General features: G+C 47.9%; 1 protein-coding gene across 1 annotated transcript in view; it reads left to right on the plus strand.

The window, feature by feature from the left end:
- The window catches only part of DENND5A (DENN domain containing 5A), an 88,963-nt gene that overhangs the window by 35,895 nt on the left and 36,091 nt on the right, over nt 1–16,977 (plus strand). Inside the window, 4 exon segments of the mRNA XM_021062252.1 lie at nt 7,597–7,784; nt 13,928–14,245; nt 15,428–15,643; nt 16,158–16,392. Of these exon segments, the coding sequence (XP_020917911.1) occupies nt 7,597–7,784; nt 13,928–14,245; nt 15,428–15,643; nt 16,158–16,392 (957 nt within the window).

Genomic DNA, 16,977 nt, shown 5'->3' on the forward strand with positions numbered 1-16,977 from the left:
TTGAATGAATGAAAAACATATGCTGATAACCGCAGCACTAGCTGCTGTATTAAGAGGATATCTCCAAATGGGGAATGAAGAAAAGCAGCGTCCAGGAAGGAGGGCATTGTAGTAGGTCAGCTAAGTGAGAGGTGTATGGTCTGTGACTAGGGAGGGAGCAGCAGAGGGGTACGAAATGGTCAGATTCTGGGATGGTTTGAAGGCGAAGCGGTGGAGACTATGGTGAATTGAAGAGCACAGCTAGAGTGTCCATCTCAAGTGGACAGCCACTGGGAGTTCCTGTCTGGGCGCAACAGAAACAAATCTGACTAGCATCCATGAGGATGTGGGTTCAATCCCTGGCTTCGCTCAGTGGGTTGGGGATCTGGCATTGCTGTGAGCTGAAGCGTAGGTTGCAGACACGGCTCAGATCCCACGTTGCTGTGGCTGTGGTGTAGGCCAGCAGCTGTAGCTTGGATTGGATCCCTAGCCTGGGAACCTCCAGGTGTGGCCCTAAAAGGTGCAAAAAACTAAAAAAAACCCAACCGTGGACACCCACTAATTAGCTCCAGTTAATTCTTTGTGGAAATCCTGGCCTAATGTTAGTAGATCTTCCAATTTTTCGTGAGGACCCCGATTTTAAAGGAGAAATTTTTGACTTTTAAACATTGGTAACAACGTTCTTATCAAACACTATGGACCAAAGAAAAAGCATCTGTTGATTGAACGTGGTTCTGGGGCTTCTCTTTGCAACTAGTTTAAAAGAACAACTTTCAGACCTCCGTCCCTGGGTGAGGTATAGCCTCGTATCAGTCTTGTTGTTTTCTTAGTTACCGTTTCTTGACTGGAGCTGGGCAAAGCAGTTGACCCTGGAACTACATAGGGTTGAACTGTGCAGGTCCACTTGTGTGATTTTTTTCCATAAATATGTACTGTAAGACTCCGCGATCCATGGCTGGTTGAATCCTTGGATGTGGAACCATGGCTAGAGAGGGCCACCTCTAACGTTACACGTGGGTTTTCAACGGCATAGCTGGTAGGCATCCCCGGCCTCCCTATTGTTCAAGGGTCAGCTGTACTTTGAAACAGAGACCTGGTTAATAGTGAAATCTGTCTGGTTTAGACCAGGACAGAGGAGGATCAGGTTTCTTGTGCATCCCTAATGAAAATAATAGTGGAGTTCCCCTTGTGGCTCAGTGAAAACAAATCTGACCAGCATCCATGAGGACGCAGGTTGGATCCCTGGCCTCGCTCAGTGGGTTAAGGGGTCTGGCATTGCTGTGAGCTGTGGTGTAGATTGCAGACACGACTTGGATCCTGTGCTGCTGTGGCTGTGGTATAGGCCAGCACCTACAGCTCTGATTCAACCCCTAGCCTGGGAACCTCTATATGCCTTGGGTGCAGCCCTAAAAAGACAAAAGACAAAAGAAAAAAGAATAGTTTTTTAAAAACAAATAAATAATATGTGCAGAAAGTGTGGAGAGAATTGACTGTTTCCCTTTCGTTTTGATGTAGACTCCTATTTTTGTGAAGTAATTTTTTTCATGCCCCTTTATGTAGTGCACTTTTTAATGTGTTATACAGTATTAATTGTAAGTCTTTATTTATTTTTTTGTTTTTGTTTTTTGGTCTTTTCTAGGGCCGCACTCACAGCATGTGAAGGTTCCCAGGCTAGGGGTCGAATCGGAGCTGTAGACACTGGCCTACACCACAGCCACAGCAATACAGCATCCGAGCCATGTCTGCAACCTATACCGCAGCTCACGGCAACGCCAGATCCTTAACCCGCTGAGTGAGGCCAGGGATCGAACCCTCAACCTCATGGTTCCTAGTTGGATTTGTTAACCACTGAGCCACAACGGGAACTCCTTTTTGTCTTTTTTTATCTTTTTAGGGCCGTACCTAAAAGCCCACGTTTTGACATATATAGGGTATATTAAAGTGAGACTTAGAAAAAAGCATTTCAGTCATACGGTAGAAATTTAAAATGTTACAAAATGGTAAAAGTATTATGATGTGTGCGACTTAGCACTGTTTCCTTCCAGACGTGGACATGCATATTCAGCATATATACTTTTTATAAACAACACAAATGGGAGCACACCAATCTTTTTTTTTTTTTTGTATTTTTAGGGCCGCACCTGCAGCATATGGAGGTTCCCAGGCTAGGAGTCTAATTGTAGCTACAGCTGCCGGCCTGCACCAGAGCCACAGCAACGCCAGATCCAAGCCGAGTCTGTGACCTACACCACAGCTCATGGCAATGCCGGATCCTTAACCCACTGAGCGAGGCCAGGGATCGAACCCGCAACCTCATGGATACTATTGGATTTGTTTCCGCTGCGCCACGATGGGAACTCCCCAACACACCAATCATTTTTATATCTTCTTTCATTTAGTAGTATTTCTTGGAGCTATCAGGACACAGAGATTAGGCTGTTTCCTAAGAACAAAGACTGCGTATGAGAGCATCCTTGTTTACACGATTTTCACAGAAGTGTAATTCGCAGGTACAGCTTATGATTTCGTTTCTAGTTTGTAGGAGCTGCCCTGTAGTTTGTTTTAGGAGTGAACTTATCTGTAAAGTGATCCCAAGTCTAATGTCTTTCTCTGCACTGAGAGAAGTCATTAAGAGTGTACTGATTGGAGTTCCCTGGTGGCCTAGCAGCTAAGGACTCAGCATTGTCATGGCTGTGGTTCGGGTTCGATACCTGGCCAGGGAACTTTGCGGGTGTGGGAAAAAAAAAAAAAAAGAATATGCTGCTTATTATTGTCTCTGGTCGCCTCTCGGAGTACTCCTCGTATGCTTTGCATTATTTCCTTTTGTTATAAGTCATTGCTCATTACAGCAGCATGGGAGCTGTAAGAAAACCCATGCAGCTGCCTGGGGCTAAAGTGTTGATTTTTGATTATTATTATTATTTTTTGGCCTCTCTTATGGAAGTTCCCAGGTCAGGGATAGACCCACGCTGGGTTGAACCCACAATGCTGCAGAGACCCGAGCTGCTGAAGTGGCAGTGCTGGATCTAACATGCTGTGCCACAGGGGAACTCCTCAAGTTGATTTTGATGGGTTAAAACTCTTTGGATGCAGGTGAACATCAGCTGCTTCCTGTTTATTGGTTTCACCTTTTGGGAGCGATAAGCACAGAGGGAGGCAGTGGTGAAGGAGATACTGGCTGTATTGCTTGTACTGGTGTGGAAATGGGTTTTGTGTTGTTGCTTATGGCTCCAGGAAGTTCACATTCTTGGTGGGTACCAGATTGCTAGATCCCCGAGGCATTGTTTATTAGGCCATCCTTTAAGGTGCCTTGTTGCTTTTGTAAAATATAAAAAATGTAGGGAAAAAGAAATCCACAACGTAAACTGGAGAGGCCGTAAAATCCCAGATTTGCACTATCTGGAAAACTGAACCACGTAGATGGAAAGCAGCTTAGCCTTGAAAGAGGAGATTGTCGCTCACGCCCAAGTGTTTTGTTTCTAAGAATCCCCAGTTTGATGTGCGCCACAGGGAGTTCTTTAGGGATTTCGTTCTGGGGCAAATGAGGTTACCCACTCCAGCAAAGATAAGTGGGTCGAGTTTCAGTTACTGGATTAGATTTATCCTAAAGAGTGAGGAAAACCAGAACTTGGTGTCTGTGCTATTGAAAAACCTGCTTGGAGAGTTCCCTTTGTGGCGCAGTGGAAATGAATCGCATGAGTACCTGTGAGGATGCGGGTCAGTCCCCGGCCTCGCTCAGTGGGTAGGGGATCCGGCCTTGCCGTGAGCTGTGGTGCAGGTGGCAGACACAGCTTGCATCCTATGTTGCCGTGGCTGTGGTGCAGGCGGGCAGCTGGCAGTTTGACCCCTAGCCTGGGAACCTCCGCATACCTCGGGTGCGCCCCCTCCCCCTAAAAAACCCTGCTTTTATGGAGCAGAGAAGGCTCCTTCCTTCATACTTTAGCATGTGCGGTTTTATGGTTAGAGGCTCTGACCCCCGACCCACTGTAACTTGGCCCAGTGCTCAGGAAGCCTCGTGATGAAGGCCTGTTAGCCGCTGTGAGATGGCCTTGTCTCTGAGCAGACTTGTTGGGGTGCCAGCCGCATAAAGAAGTGGCACCTGATTTATTGATTTTGGAGGGAGAAGCCTTTTGGTTTTCACGTGATTGAAACGGCCGTGCTGCTTCCTGCTTTTGAAAAAGAAATCCAGAAATGGTGTGTCTGTACTCATTTATACACTGGAAGAGAAGGGAGGAATTATTCAGTGTAATATTTATTCAAAATATGCATTTAAGAGCCAGTGTGGGGATCCAGTAAAACTGGACTTACAGCCTTAAATGTCACTTGAAGGGTTTGCCCACGCCTTTACATTCTTTCAATTCATCTTAATTTTGAATTTTTAAAGTAAATTCTTATGATATCTTGGATTCTTAAGATTACTGCTCCTAGGAGTTCCCGTCGTGGCGCAGCGGTTAACGAATCCGACTAGGAACCATGAGGTTGCGGGTTCGATCCCTGCCCTTGCTCAGTGGGTTAACGATCCGGCGTTGCCGCGAGCTGTGGTGTAGGTTGCAGACGCGGCTCGGATCCCGCGTTGCTGTGGCTCTGGCGTAGGCCGGTGGCTACAGCTCCGATTCAACCCCTAGCCTGGGAACCTCCATATGCCGCGGGAGCGGCCCAAGAAATAGCAACAATAACTACAACAACAAAAGACAAAAAAAAAAAAAAAAAGGGTTAAAAAAAGATTACTGCTCCTAGTGGATTATTTACAAAAAGAGGTGGAAATATAAAAATTGAGGTCTCATCTGGAGAATACTTAGAATTCTTTTTTTGGGGGGGGGGCGCATCCATGGCATATGGAGGTTCCCAGGCCAGGGGTTGAATCGGAGCCACAGCTGCTGGCCTACACCACAGCCCCAGCAATGCCAGATCTGAGCCACATCTGCGGCCTACACCACAGCTCACAGCAGCGCTGGATCTGTAACCCACTGAGTGAGGCCATGGATTGAACTTGAATCCTCATGGATGCTGGTTGGCCTTGTTAACCTCTGAGCTACGACGGGAACTCCATAATTGTAGTAGCTTCTTAATAGTAGCAGTCGTTAGAGGACTCCCAGAGCAGAAAGCAGATAAAGTTGGGCAGGTGCCCCAGAGATAAAAGAGGCTGAAGCTGGAACTTGTGATGGTCTAAATTCGTTGTTCAGTTGCTGCTTACTTTCATGTTGGACTAAATATTTTTTTCTGAAAGAATATATAGTTATCTAATATAATCCTTGAAATAGGCTTTTTTTTTTTTTTATTTGGGAAATATTTTTGTTGTTGCTTTAATGGGGAGAGAGTCCTCAGCAACTAGTTTTTAATGGGGAATGACAGTGCTTTTTATGGGCACAGTGAAAAATAAGGACAACTCTGTCCTTATCAGTCTGCCCCTGATCTTTAGTGAATGTGAAATGCTTGTGCTCTTTTTGTCCTGCTGCTAAACCAGGTGTATTTTTAAAAAATTATTACTGGCGATTAAATCTCTGAGCTCAGTTTATCCACTGATTGTTTACATCATGTATCTATGAATGCCTTAGTTTTCCCCAAAGAAGCATGAGCCGCTTTACTGTAGTGCATCAAAATGCTTGAGATGATGACGTTTTAGTCATGAGCTTCTTATTTATTTGCGTTACTAGTTAAAAAAAAGCAAAGTAAAACTATTTCCAGATCATGCTTAAGAACAAGGTGGTAAGCTGCTCCAAATTCCCTGGTGAGCAGATGTAGGGATGCTTCACTGAAACTTCTGCCTAATGTCTCCTCACATCCTACTCATTCTTCATTTTCTGGAAAGCTTTTTGTTACTTATAAGTCTTTTGTGAACCAAGTTGTGATTTGTTTAAATGGTGGGCTGAGTTTTTAGTACATAAAGCCATTTACCCCTTGTGAAAATTCATTTGAAATCAGCCATTTCAAGATTTTAAAATTTATGTTCCTGCCTTTTCCTTAAGGGGATGAAACCATTATACCATTTGTGAGTAGTAATTTTTAAATTTTCAATTTTAATCAATCCATTTTATTGGCCTTGCTGCTGTGCTTTTTACTCTTTGTTTTTTCAGGGCTGCACCTACAGCATATGGAAGTTCCCAGGCTAGGGGTCAAATCGGAGCTGCAGCTGCCAGCCTACACACCACAGCTACAGCAATGCCAGATCCGAGCCGCATCTGGGACCTACACCACAGTTCATGGCCACACTGGATCCTTAACCCCCTGCGTGGGGCCAGGGATCGACCCTGAATCCTCGTGGATACTAGTCGGGTTGTTACCATGGAGCCATAATGGGAACTCCAACTTTTTACTCATTTGAAAAATAAAAAGGTCTTGGAGTTTCCGCATGACTCAGGGGGTTAAGTATCTGGCATTGTCACTGCAGTGGCTTGAGTTGCTGCTGTGGTGGGTTTGATCCCTGGCTCAGGACTTCCACATGTCTTGTGGCCAGAAAACAAAACAAAAACATGAAAACAAAACAGATGTAGAGTTGCATTCTGAAGAAAAGCTCAACCTTGAGCACAAGCCTTCCCTCCCAGCTTGTGACCTCTTTTGAGCAATGAAAGTTAGTCTGCTGGGTCTTTCAAGTTCTGGGGAAGCTTTGTTTTGTTCCCTGGCCAGAGGTTAAATTCGAGCTGCAGCTGTGACCTACACTGCAGCCGTGGCCACGCTGGATCCTTTAACTGACTGCACCAGCCCAGGGGTTGAACTTGCACCTCTGCGGCGACCCAAGTCAGATTCTTAACCTGCTGCACCACAGCAGGAACTCCTTTATCACAGTGTTAAAACGACACCTGCATGTTCTTTCTGTTTAGGAAAGGTTGCCGCGTGGAGGGCAGGCTCTGCTAGTGTGGAAAACCAGCTTCTTTGTGCCTGGTGGTTCTTCGGGCTTGATCTTGGAAGGCCAAGTTCATATCAGCTCCTTATAGAATGTAGATGTATGTGAGCGGTAAAATGAGGTTTTTGCATTCATGCTGAAGGGAGACCAGATCAATCTTCCTTTTTCTTTTTCTTTTTCTTTCTGGTCTTGTCTAGGGCCGCACCCGCGGCATGTGGAGGTTCCCAGGCTAGGGGTCTAATCGGAGCTGTAGCCGCCAGTCTACACCACAGCCACAGCAATGCGGGATCCGAGCCGAGTCTGCAGCCTACACCACAGCTCATGGCAATGGCAGATCCTTAACCCACTGAGCGAGGCCAGGGATCGAACCTGTAACCTCGTGGTTCCTCGTCGGATTCGTGAACCACTGCGCCACCACGGGAACTCCTTCCTTTTCTTTTTGTTCGAGTTCCCCACTCCCCTTCTGCTTAAGAGAATCTAACCTAACATCCTGGTTTAGTGTTTAGAGCAAGGTGCTATGTACATTTCTGTGGTAGTTCTACCTTTAATTTTATTAATAGCTAGGACCTAATAATAAAATCGTGGGGGGGGGGCTGTATTTCAGCCTGTGGTCCACTGAGATCTCCGTGGTGTCTCTGTGACACCCACACGGGAGTCGAACTCTGAGCGCAGCTTTGCTGTCTAATGCGAAATTGTACGGAAGGGTTTGACTTCTCTCTGGGGAGCAAGCGTATCATTTTTTGACGGGGGTGTGTGTGTGTTCTGTGTCCTGACAGACTACCAGCGGCTGATGGCAGTGGCGGAGACCATCACGGCCCTCATGTTTCCTTTCCAGTGGCAGCACGTCTATGTCCCCATCCTCCCGGCGTCTCTCCTCCATTTCCTAGACGCCCCTGTGCCGTACCTGATGGGCTTGCACTCCAATGGCCTGGATGACCGCTCAAAGCTGGAGCTGCCTCAAGAGGTGAGGGAACTGGAGCGACGGTGCCACCGCCCTGAAGTAGGATTTGGGAGGGAAGGGCTCTGGGATGAGCCAGGAGGGTATCATCGAGTTTCTTTTATTTTTGGGAAACAGAAATAACTTTCCAGGAAAAAAGTAAGAACAATGAACATTTAGCTCAATTTATGATTCCAGAAACACAGGTGTGTCCTTTATCACCTGACATACATCTGTGGTAATATCTGTATTTAAACCATTGTGAATTGTCTTTTTCATGAACATTTTTTGAACATGATATTTTACGTATTTTAATACATTTATTAGAAAATATTTTTATTGTGTAAAAACTTTAAATTTACACAGAAGAGTAGCATAATGAATCTCTTGTATCTTCAATACCTCAATAGTTATCATACATTTACTGTACAGAAGAAATTAACAGAACATTGTAAATCAACTATACTTCAGAAAAATTAAAAAATATTTAATTAAAAAGCAGTTATAGGAGTTCCCATCGTGGCTCAGCAGAAACAAAGCCAATGAGGAACCATGAGGTTTTGGGTTTGCTCCCTGGCCTCGCTCGGTGGGTTAAGGATCCAGCGTTGCTGTGAGCTGTGGTGTAGGTCACAGACGTGGCTTGGATCTGGCGTTGCTGTGGCTGTGGTGTAGGCCAGCTGCTGCAGCTCCGATTCAACCCCTAGCCTGGGAACCTTCACATGGCATGGGTACAGCCCTAAAAAGCCAAAAAAAACCCAAAAAAACAAAAAACCACACACACACAAAAACCCAAAACAAAAACCCAGCTAAATATTTAAATTGTATTTTACGTCTATACTTTCCATCTCCTGTTGTTTAAAGAAATTTTGTGTAATTTTATAACTAGGAGCCAGAAATGTATTTATAAATCGGTGGTTTTCTTTTCTAGGCCACAGTTGCTGTGTCAAAGTTGACCTGATGTAGTGATTCTTGCAGCACTGAGCCCGCTTTGAGAGCTCACCTCACTCCAGACAAAGGCGGCCCTGAGAGGGTGCTTTTCGTCTGCTGTGAGGGTAGGATGGCCTGCTCTTCTTTCCTGCTGCTTCAATACTATCATGATTGCCCGAGATACATTACTTATTTCCTACTTTATTCTAAAATGGATCTGAAGCCTCACTAGAAATAAGATTGTTTTGTGTTTTATTTTCCTAGAATTACAGCAGGCCTGGTCTGTCTCTTTTGGTCATACTGTGTCTGGTATGAAAGTGGGCTTTCCTGCTCTGAATTTGTAGTCAGTAGAAAGACCTGGGAAGAAAACTTTGGGTGTGCATGCATGCTCTCGGTGTAACTCTGTCTTATCCGTCCACCAGCATTTGTGGGGGGGGGCGGGGGCGGAGATTTGTATGTGCAACTGAGGAATGTGAGTCAGAGGACCTCTGGACGGGAGACAGTGTTCTCTTGGGACTGGATCTGAGCAGCAGTCAGGTTGTCGGCTTGTTGGGCAGCACCTTGGTGAGCACGCCTGATGAGTGGACCCCACTTGTAGTGTTTAGGGTATAGTGAAATGCATTCTTTCTCCATCCCCTTTGGTTTTGGTATCAAGATTTTGATTCCTTGTAGCTTCCTCCATTTCTACCCCTTTTGCTCCTTTGGTTATATAGAGCTTTGTGCCATTTGGGATGGGGCAGGACTAACTAAATAAGAAAAGATCTAAATGATGTTAACTAACTGAAAAGCACTGGAGACTACAAAAAGAAAAGAGCTCATTTGGGGACTTAGGAATTGCAGTTAGGGGACACAGATTCAGGTAGCCCTGAAAGCGCGGTCAGGTTGCCTGGGAAGTGTTGTGATTGACTCTGATGCGAGTCAGAGCATTTGTCCTTAAGGCAGCGTAAGGTACTTGAGGGTAACGTTCATGAATTATTTTAGGGTGAAAGTCTGATTATTCGTTTCTGGCAAGAGTAACCGATGACTTTATCAGGTCAAAAGGTCAGATTCTCTGCAGGCTGAACTGTGCAAAAGTCACACTTCCTTACTGGCCTCGTGGCTCAGTTTTAGAGGGCTCTCTTAGCAATACTGACTGCATTGTTGCTTTGTTTTTCGTCTCTTTAGGGCCGCAGCATGGCATTTGGAAGTTCCCAGGATCAGAGCTGCAGCTGCCATCCTGCACCACAGCCAGACCTGAGCCGCGTCTGCGACCTGCACCACAGCTCACGGCAATGCTGGATCCTTAACCCACTGAGCGAGGCCAGGGATCGAGCCCGCAACCTCATGGTTCCTGGTTGGATTTGTTTCCGCTGCGCCACCACAGGAACTCCAGATTTCTCAATTTTATTTTCTTTGGCGTCAGCTTTCTGTGTCCTTAGGGCAAGTTTGCTTTCCTATAGGATCTCTCAGCACCGTCCTTCGTGCTTTGTGTATGTGAGCGTGTGAGCACCAGCGGTCTTCTACCTGGACTGTCTGAGAAACCATGGGTTATGGGAGAACCCCCAGATTTCACTCGCCATTGCTGTGTCTTCAGGCCTCTGCCCGCTCTGCAGTCGGCCTACTTGAGAAGAAGTGGCCACAGCGGGGCCGAGGAACACCCGTGTGTGCTTCCTGAGCAGTGGAGGGTTTCAGGGTCTCCCTTCATCCAGCCTGTCCTTCTGAAGGTCGCATACTGGTGGGGATAGTTAAGTAGCTGGACGTTTCCTGCCTCGACTTTGAGCAGATAACCTGTGGGATACGAGTCTGTGTAGACCCTATGGAGCACGTTAGACCGGGAGAAAAGGTTGGCTTTCTCACGGGCTGAAGCACCACGGAAGGCACATGTGGTGAATGGAGAGTGATCGTACGTCTCGAGGACCCTCTGGGACGCTCCGAAGTGATGATAGTAAAATCTAACAGTGCACAGGAGTAGAAAGGAAACTACCTCAGATTTTAGCACCCAGAGGTAACTGCTTTCGGCATTTTGGTGGACGTCCTGTGGGATCTTTTATGCTGCTGGAAGGACGCTTAGAGGCTGGGCAGTTCACTCGGGCCATCAGAGGGGTGGGGGGCGCACACCTGCTTTAAAAGGGACTTGGTCCCGAGGCGTGGAGCGGGTACGTTCCCTAAGCACCAGAGTGGAATTCATCGGTTGCTGCCCCATGTGAGGGCATCAGAAGTCTGTGAAAAGGCCTGTGTTTCTTTTTATACCAACGCATGAGCTCGGCTGGCCCTGAGCAAGTGAGAGTGCGGGCGCCTGTGTGAGGCTGCTTTGTCCTCTGCTTCTCTGTTGGGTTTCATTGTCTCAGTGCAGGAAGGAGCTAGCTCGTCTCCAGCTGTATCAGGGGAAGAGGGGTTACTTCTTTCTATCTTGGGCCCTTCTTTCTTTCCTACTTTTTTCCTTATTTTTACTGTTTTTGGCCACGCCTAAGGCATGTGGAAGTTCCTGGGTCAGAGATGGAACCCATGCCATGGCTGTAACCAGAGCCACAGGAGACAACACTGGGTCCTTAACCCGGCGAGCCACGAGGAAAGGCCTCTCTTCCCTATTTTTTCCCCTCCTTTCTCAGGATACTTTTTCAATAGCTTCGCCCCAGTAAACCTTTGAGCTCCCCCTTCCGTGAGTAATTTGGAGATAGGCTAGCAAGCGAGGCGGCTTTGGTGCTAGGAGTCTGGGCTGGGAAGGGCTTTAGGAGACTGTGCTTTGGGATACCCGTGTGACCACTGCCCTGGACCCTCTGCGGCAAGGCGGGGGTTAACCGAGGGCAACAGCCCTTGCAGTCAGTGCTGCTTCCGGCTGCTGCTTGACCCCAAGCTGTGGTGCAGAGCTGGCCTCTTGTCAGATGAGGAGAAGGGAGCATGAGGAGTTTGAGTCGGTTCGCAAGTGACTTCTGTTGCCAGAGCCTCTGTGTGCTGGGAGGGAAGAGCGTGGGGCTCTCGTATGAGCCTCGCAGTCGAATGGCCTCCTTGTCACTTGGCTGTCACGTCCCTCCCGCTGTGGCTCAGCTCTGTGAGAATGGCCCGTCGTGTCATCTCAGAGGCTCCAGGCTCCATCTCTGAAGTGAGCCTGAGCAGTGGCTCGTCTCTCCTTAGCCACTGCTGACCAGGATGCCTACGGAGTGTGGACACCGCACTTGGAGTTCGTCAAATTGTTTACAGACATTCTGGTTTTGGCCAGTAGGTTGGGAAAAAGCCAGCCAAGCATCGCTGAGTGGATGTAGTTATATTTGGTTGCTTCTGTGTTTCCTGTTGGACAAACTACTTTTTTTTTTTTTTTTTTTTTTTTTTTTCCTCTAAAGAGAAGAGAACCAAGAGGATAAATGATTGCATTGTGTGCCTCTGGGGGTTCACGGAGCTTTGTTCTGTTAGCTGTGTGGACAGGGCTTATGAAGCAGGCGACCTCAACTAGGAGATTTAATTCCCTTTGCTACGGGCGTGCGCGCACACACACACAGTGTATAGATGCATATACATGCTATACTATGTATATGTATTTAATTCTCTTTATTCTCTTTTCTCTTTAATTCTCTTTTTCTTCTCTCTCTTTTTTTTAAAACCTGACTTCATTGTCTTTTTTTTTTTTTTTTGCCTTTTCTAGGGCCGCTCCTGCGGCATATGGAGGTTCCCAGGCTAGGGGTCTAATCAGAGCTGTAGCCACCAGCCTACACCACAGCCACAGCAACATGGGATCTGAGCCGCGTCTGCAACCTGCTCCACAGCTTACTGCAACGCCGGATCCTTAACCCACTGAGCAAGGCCAGGGATCGAACCTGCAGCCTCATGGTTCCTTGTCAGATTCGTTAACCACTGCACCACAACGGGAAGTCCCGTTCTGGGTTTTTTTGAAAAAACTTTTTACATTAAAGTTACAAATAAATAAGAGAATTATTAGCATATTTCATTACGGGCTTTTTCTACCCAGTAATACTGTATACATATGTTTTCACTTGTTGAAGTTTCACATTCCGCAGTGGCAACAGCAATGTTAATTGACATTTATTATATAGTAACAGACATTAACTGACTTGTAATCCTCAAAACAGACTTATGACATAGGTAATACTATCATCCTTGTTTTAACAACCCCTCCCCCCCCCTTTTTTGCTTTTTAGGGCTGCTCCTGCGGCATATGGAGGTTCCCAGGCTAGGAGTTGAATTGGAGCTACAGCCGCCGGCCTACACCACAGCCACAATAATGCCAGATCCGGGCCGCATCTGTGACCTACACCACAGCTCACAGTAACGCCGGATCCTTAAGCCACTGAGCAAGTCCAGGGATCGAACCTGCATCCTCATGGATGCTAGTCAGATTCGTTTCCACTGAGCCATGACAGGAACTCCAACAAACACTCTTAAGCATTTAATAATGTATTACGATGAAGGAACTGACAGTTGTTTTGGCTAGAACAGGTTCATGGTTGTAAGATAAATACACGAAAATAAAAGGCATTGCTAATTTAAAGCTGCACTGTAAGAACATTCCAGCAGGGACGAGAATTGTAAAATATTTAAGTTAAATTGAACAAGAAATGTTTAAGACATCTGAAGAGGAGAGCTTGAGGGTATGACTGAAGTTAGGCTAGCTAAGTTCAAATTCCAGCTCTACTACTTATTAGCTGTGTGACTTTGGACAAGTTACTTAACCTCTCTGTGTCAGTTTTGTCTGTAACATAAGGATAGGTATTGCCAGGCGGTTCTTCGTTTAGTTCAGATTACCTGCCTCCCCAGCAGTACAGGAAAGTGCTGTTTCTCTCCATCCTCGCAGAAGCAGTCCTAACGCCAAGAGGGAGCGCAGTCATCAAGACCAGCTCTCAGATCTTACAAATCAGGACCTGGCTCAGAAAGGGGTCGCGGTGCTCAGGGTCCTACAGGGAGAGAGTGGAACTTAGACTTTCTGGCACACTCCTAGGATTCTTTTTACTACTGTAAGAATTCCTGTATTCGACAAATATTTCATGAGCATTTCCCGAATGTGAGAATTTTGGGCTGGATGCTAAACACCTGTGTCATTGTATAATCCGGATCATTTTTTAAGGTTAGCGTTTTTGTCTCTTTATCTCCATTTCGTGGCTGAGGAGACAGTTAGTTACCTAACTTTCTCGAGACCCCCACAGCCAGACGCGGCAGGGGGCGGCGTCCGCTCCCCGCCTTGTCCGTTACCCTCCCAGGCTTCCTCCCTCCACGGGGAGGTGCTCACCCTCCGCGTCCTGTTTTGACTCTGCCAGGCCAACCTCTGCTTTGTGGACATTGACAACCACTTCATTGAGCTGCCCGAGGACTTGCCTCAGTTTCCCAACAAATTGGAGTTTGTCCAGGAGGTGTCGGAGATCCTCATGGCCTTTGGCCTCCCTCCCGAAGGAAACCTTCCCTGCAGCGAGAGCGCCGCCAAGCTGAAGAGGCTCCGGGCCTCCGAGCTCGTCTCCGACAAGAGGAACGGGAACGTCGCAGGCTCCCCTTTGCAACCCTACGAGCTCCTCAAGGAGAATGAAACCATTGCCCGCCTTCAAGCCTTGGTCAGGAGGACTGGGGTGAGCCTGGAGAAGGTAAGAGGCTGTATAATAATGGCCCTCGCCGTACCCTCACCCCTCACCCTCACCCGTACCCTAGCCCTCAGCCTCGCCCTAAGGGGATGCCCTGCTTACTAAAGGGCCAGGGCGAGGCACGTTTGTGGGTAGAGAGGCACATGCTCTGTGTGCCAGACGCTGGCTTTCGCTCTGGCGGACATCGTCCTGGTGTCAGTGCTGCTTGAATCTGCATCGGGGAAGCGCCTCACGTGGGCATCGAGGAGAAGCTGCCGTCCTTCTCCCTGCACGCTTGGCAGAGGGAGACCTGGAGCGTTGATGGTACCAGTCTCTGTGTTCAGACCTCTTTCAGATCCATTGCCTTTCACAGCAAACCAAAGCACATAGAGCAGGATTGCTGACGCCCGTGTAGCACAAGAAGCTGAGGCTTCGCGAGCCTGAGTGTTGTGCCTGAGGATACATGCTTCTCCGTGGCTGAGCTGAGGCTACAACCTGGTCCCCTTGGATTCTGGTCCTCTGCTTGTCCCGGGACGTGCTTCTTAGCTTTCCACTTCCTTCCTTCAGTGAGACGACCTGCTTTCTGTAGTTGCTTACCCATCTCTTCACCGCCCCCCATTCTTACTGTTAAATAACTTTCTTAAATTCCATATGAGCAAAATGGGATAATGATTGCGTTGGGCCGTTTGTTTTAGTGAAGTGTGAAACCTTTCACTTTCCTGGCTTATTTAGTAGAACAGATCCTAAAAAAGGAAAATCACATCCACTTCAGAGCAGAGATTAAAGAGATTAAAAAAGTCCAGGAAGGAAAATCTTTAGGGAGAAAGATAGGGAAAGTGATGTGGGGAGAAATCTGAGACGAGGGAGAGCCGGAGTCTGAGCTCTGCTCTGCATCATCGTTTTCGCGTTGACACCCCGGATTCCTTCTTGCCCCTGGCCCGTGAGAGAGCTCGTGCCCTCTCCTTTCCTGCGGAGGCTTGTCCGCCTGTGATGAGCTTACCTCCCCCTCGCCGCACTGCCCGTGCTCGACGCCCAGCCCCTGGTCGGTCTCTTCTGAGTCAGAGCTCCCTCCTTCCGCCCTCCCCATTTCTGCCTCTGTTTTCTCCATTTGCTGCAACGTCAGTGACCGTTGGAGAAAGAGAGGGTGAGTTGCATTTCTTTGGGGCAAAAGGAAAAGCTCTTCCCAGCTGTTGTTTCTTCTTGTAGCTGGAAGTGCGCGAAGACCCCAGCAGCAACAAGAGTCTCAAGGTCCAGTGCGACGAGGAGGAGCTCAGGATTTACCAGCTGAACATTCAGATCCGGGAGGTGTTTGCAAATCGTTTCACTCAGATGTTTGCCGATTACGAGGTGTTTGTCATTCAGCCCAGCCAGGATAAGGAGTCCTGGTTTACCAACAGGGAGCAGATGCAAAACTTTGATAAAGTGAGTACAATCCTGCTGGGGAGGTGGCAAGAAATGAGAACATGCCAGACCCTCTTGAAGATGTGACGAAGATGAATTTTTCTTTCATGATATGTGCTGGACACACGTTCATGGTCCTTGCGGTGGTGGTAAAACAGAAGGGCTGGTTGCTGTAGAGCAGAGGGCTGGTTCTTGCTCTCATGCGATTGACCTTGGGGAGCTCTCTCGGGCAGAGATGCACGAGCAGGTTGGACATCAGGATTCGGGGAACCCTGGTGCCCTCGTAGCTTACTTGAGTAAGCTCGGGCCAGTGTGCCAACGTTTCAGGACATCTGAAATTACATGCCTTTTTTTTTTTTTTTTTTTTTTTTTAAAAAAAGGAAGAGACTTTGTGGTTTGCTTTTCGTCAAGACCATGGACGCTCCAGAGAAGAAACGAGCTGCTGAATCCCTTGGGTGGTAGCCGTGGCTGATGTAGGCTGACGTGCCATCCCCTCTCCCCTGCTGATGCCTCTCTTTCCTTGTGGTCCCACCAGGCGTCTTTTCTGTCAGATCAGCCGGAGCCCTACCTGCCCTTCCTCTCGAGATTCCTGGAGACCCAGATGTTTGCTTCCTTCATCGACAACAAAATCATGTGTCACGACGATGACGATAAAGATCCTGTGCTCCGGGTGTTTGACGCCCGTGTCGACAAGATCAGGCTGTTGAATGTTCGGACCCCCACCCTGCGCACGTCCATGTACCAGAAGTGCACCACCGGGGACGAAGCAGGTGAGCCGCCTGGCGGCCGCGCTCCCACCTCTCGCGTCCTTGTTCCCGACCCCGCCGGCTTCTTTCCCACTGTCTTTCCCTGGTGTCTCCGTTGTCCCCACTCCCCGAAATGCTGTCCCCTGTCTTTTTCTGCCTGGCAAGCATCTTCTCATCCTTCACCACCGTGTCAGGTAGGAACGGGTCCTGCTGTGCGTCCTCAAGATTCTAATCAGCAGCGCCTGAGATAAGCGGACCCCTTTTCTCTCAGATTGTCAAGAAGTGCAAAACTCTCCCTGGTTGCTCAGCTGCTCGACAGCGTGGTCAGGAAAGGAGAGTCTGGCTTCTCTCTCCACGTCCTCCGCAGGTGGACCTTTGGACTTAGGCTTGTTGCCTCTTTGTTACAAGAGGCCTTTTTCGTTCGCATGCAGAGCAGAGGGAAGGTCGATGCCAGTCGTACTTTTCTCTCTCCCATCAGAAAGCCAGAGCTTTCCCGGAAACGCCCAGCAACCTCCCTTGTGTCGGAGGCCGTAGCCGTGTTACGTGGCCGCCCTAAAATGCAAGCGAGGCTGTGAACGGGAGTGTGGTCCGGAGTGTGATGCCCCTCAC

The sequence above is a fragment of the Sus scrofa genome, chromosome 9 (genome assembly GCF_000003025.6).
Source record: "Sus scrofa isolate TJ Tabasco breed Duroc chromosome 9, Sscrofa11.1, whole genome shotgun sequence".
NCBI lineage: Eukaryota > Metazoa > Chordata > Mammalia > Artiodactyla > Suidae > Sus > Sus scrofa.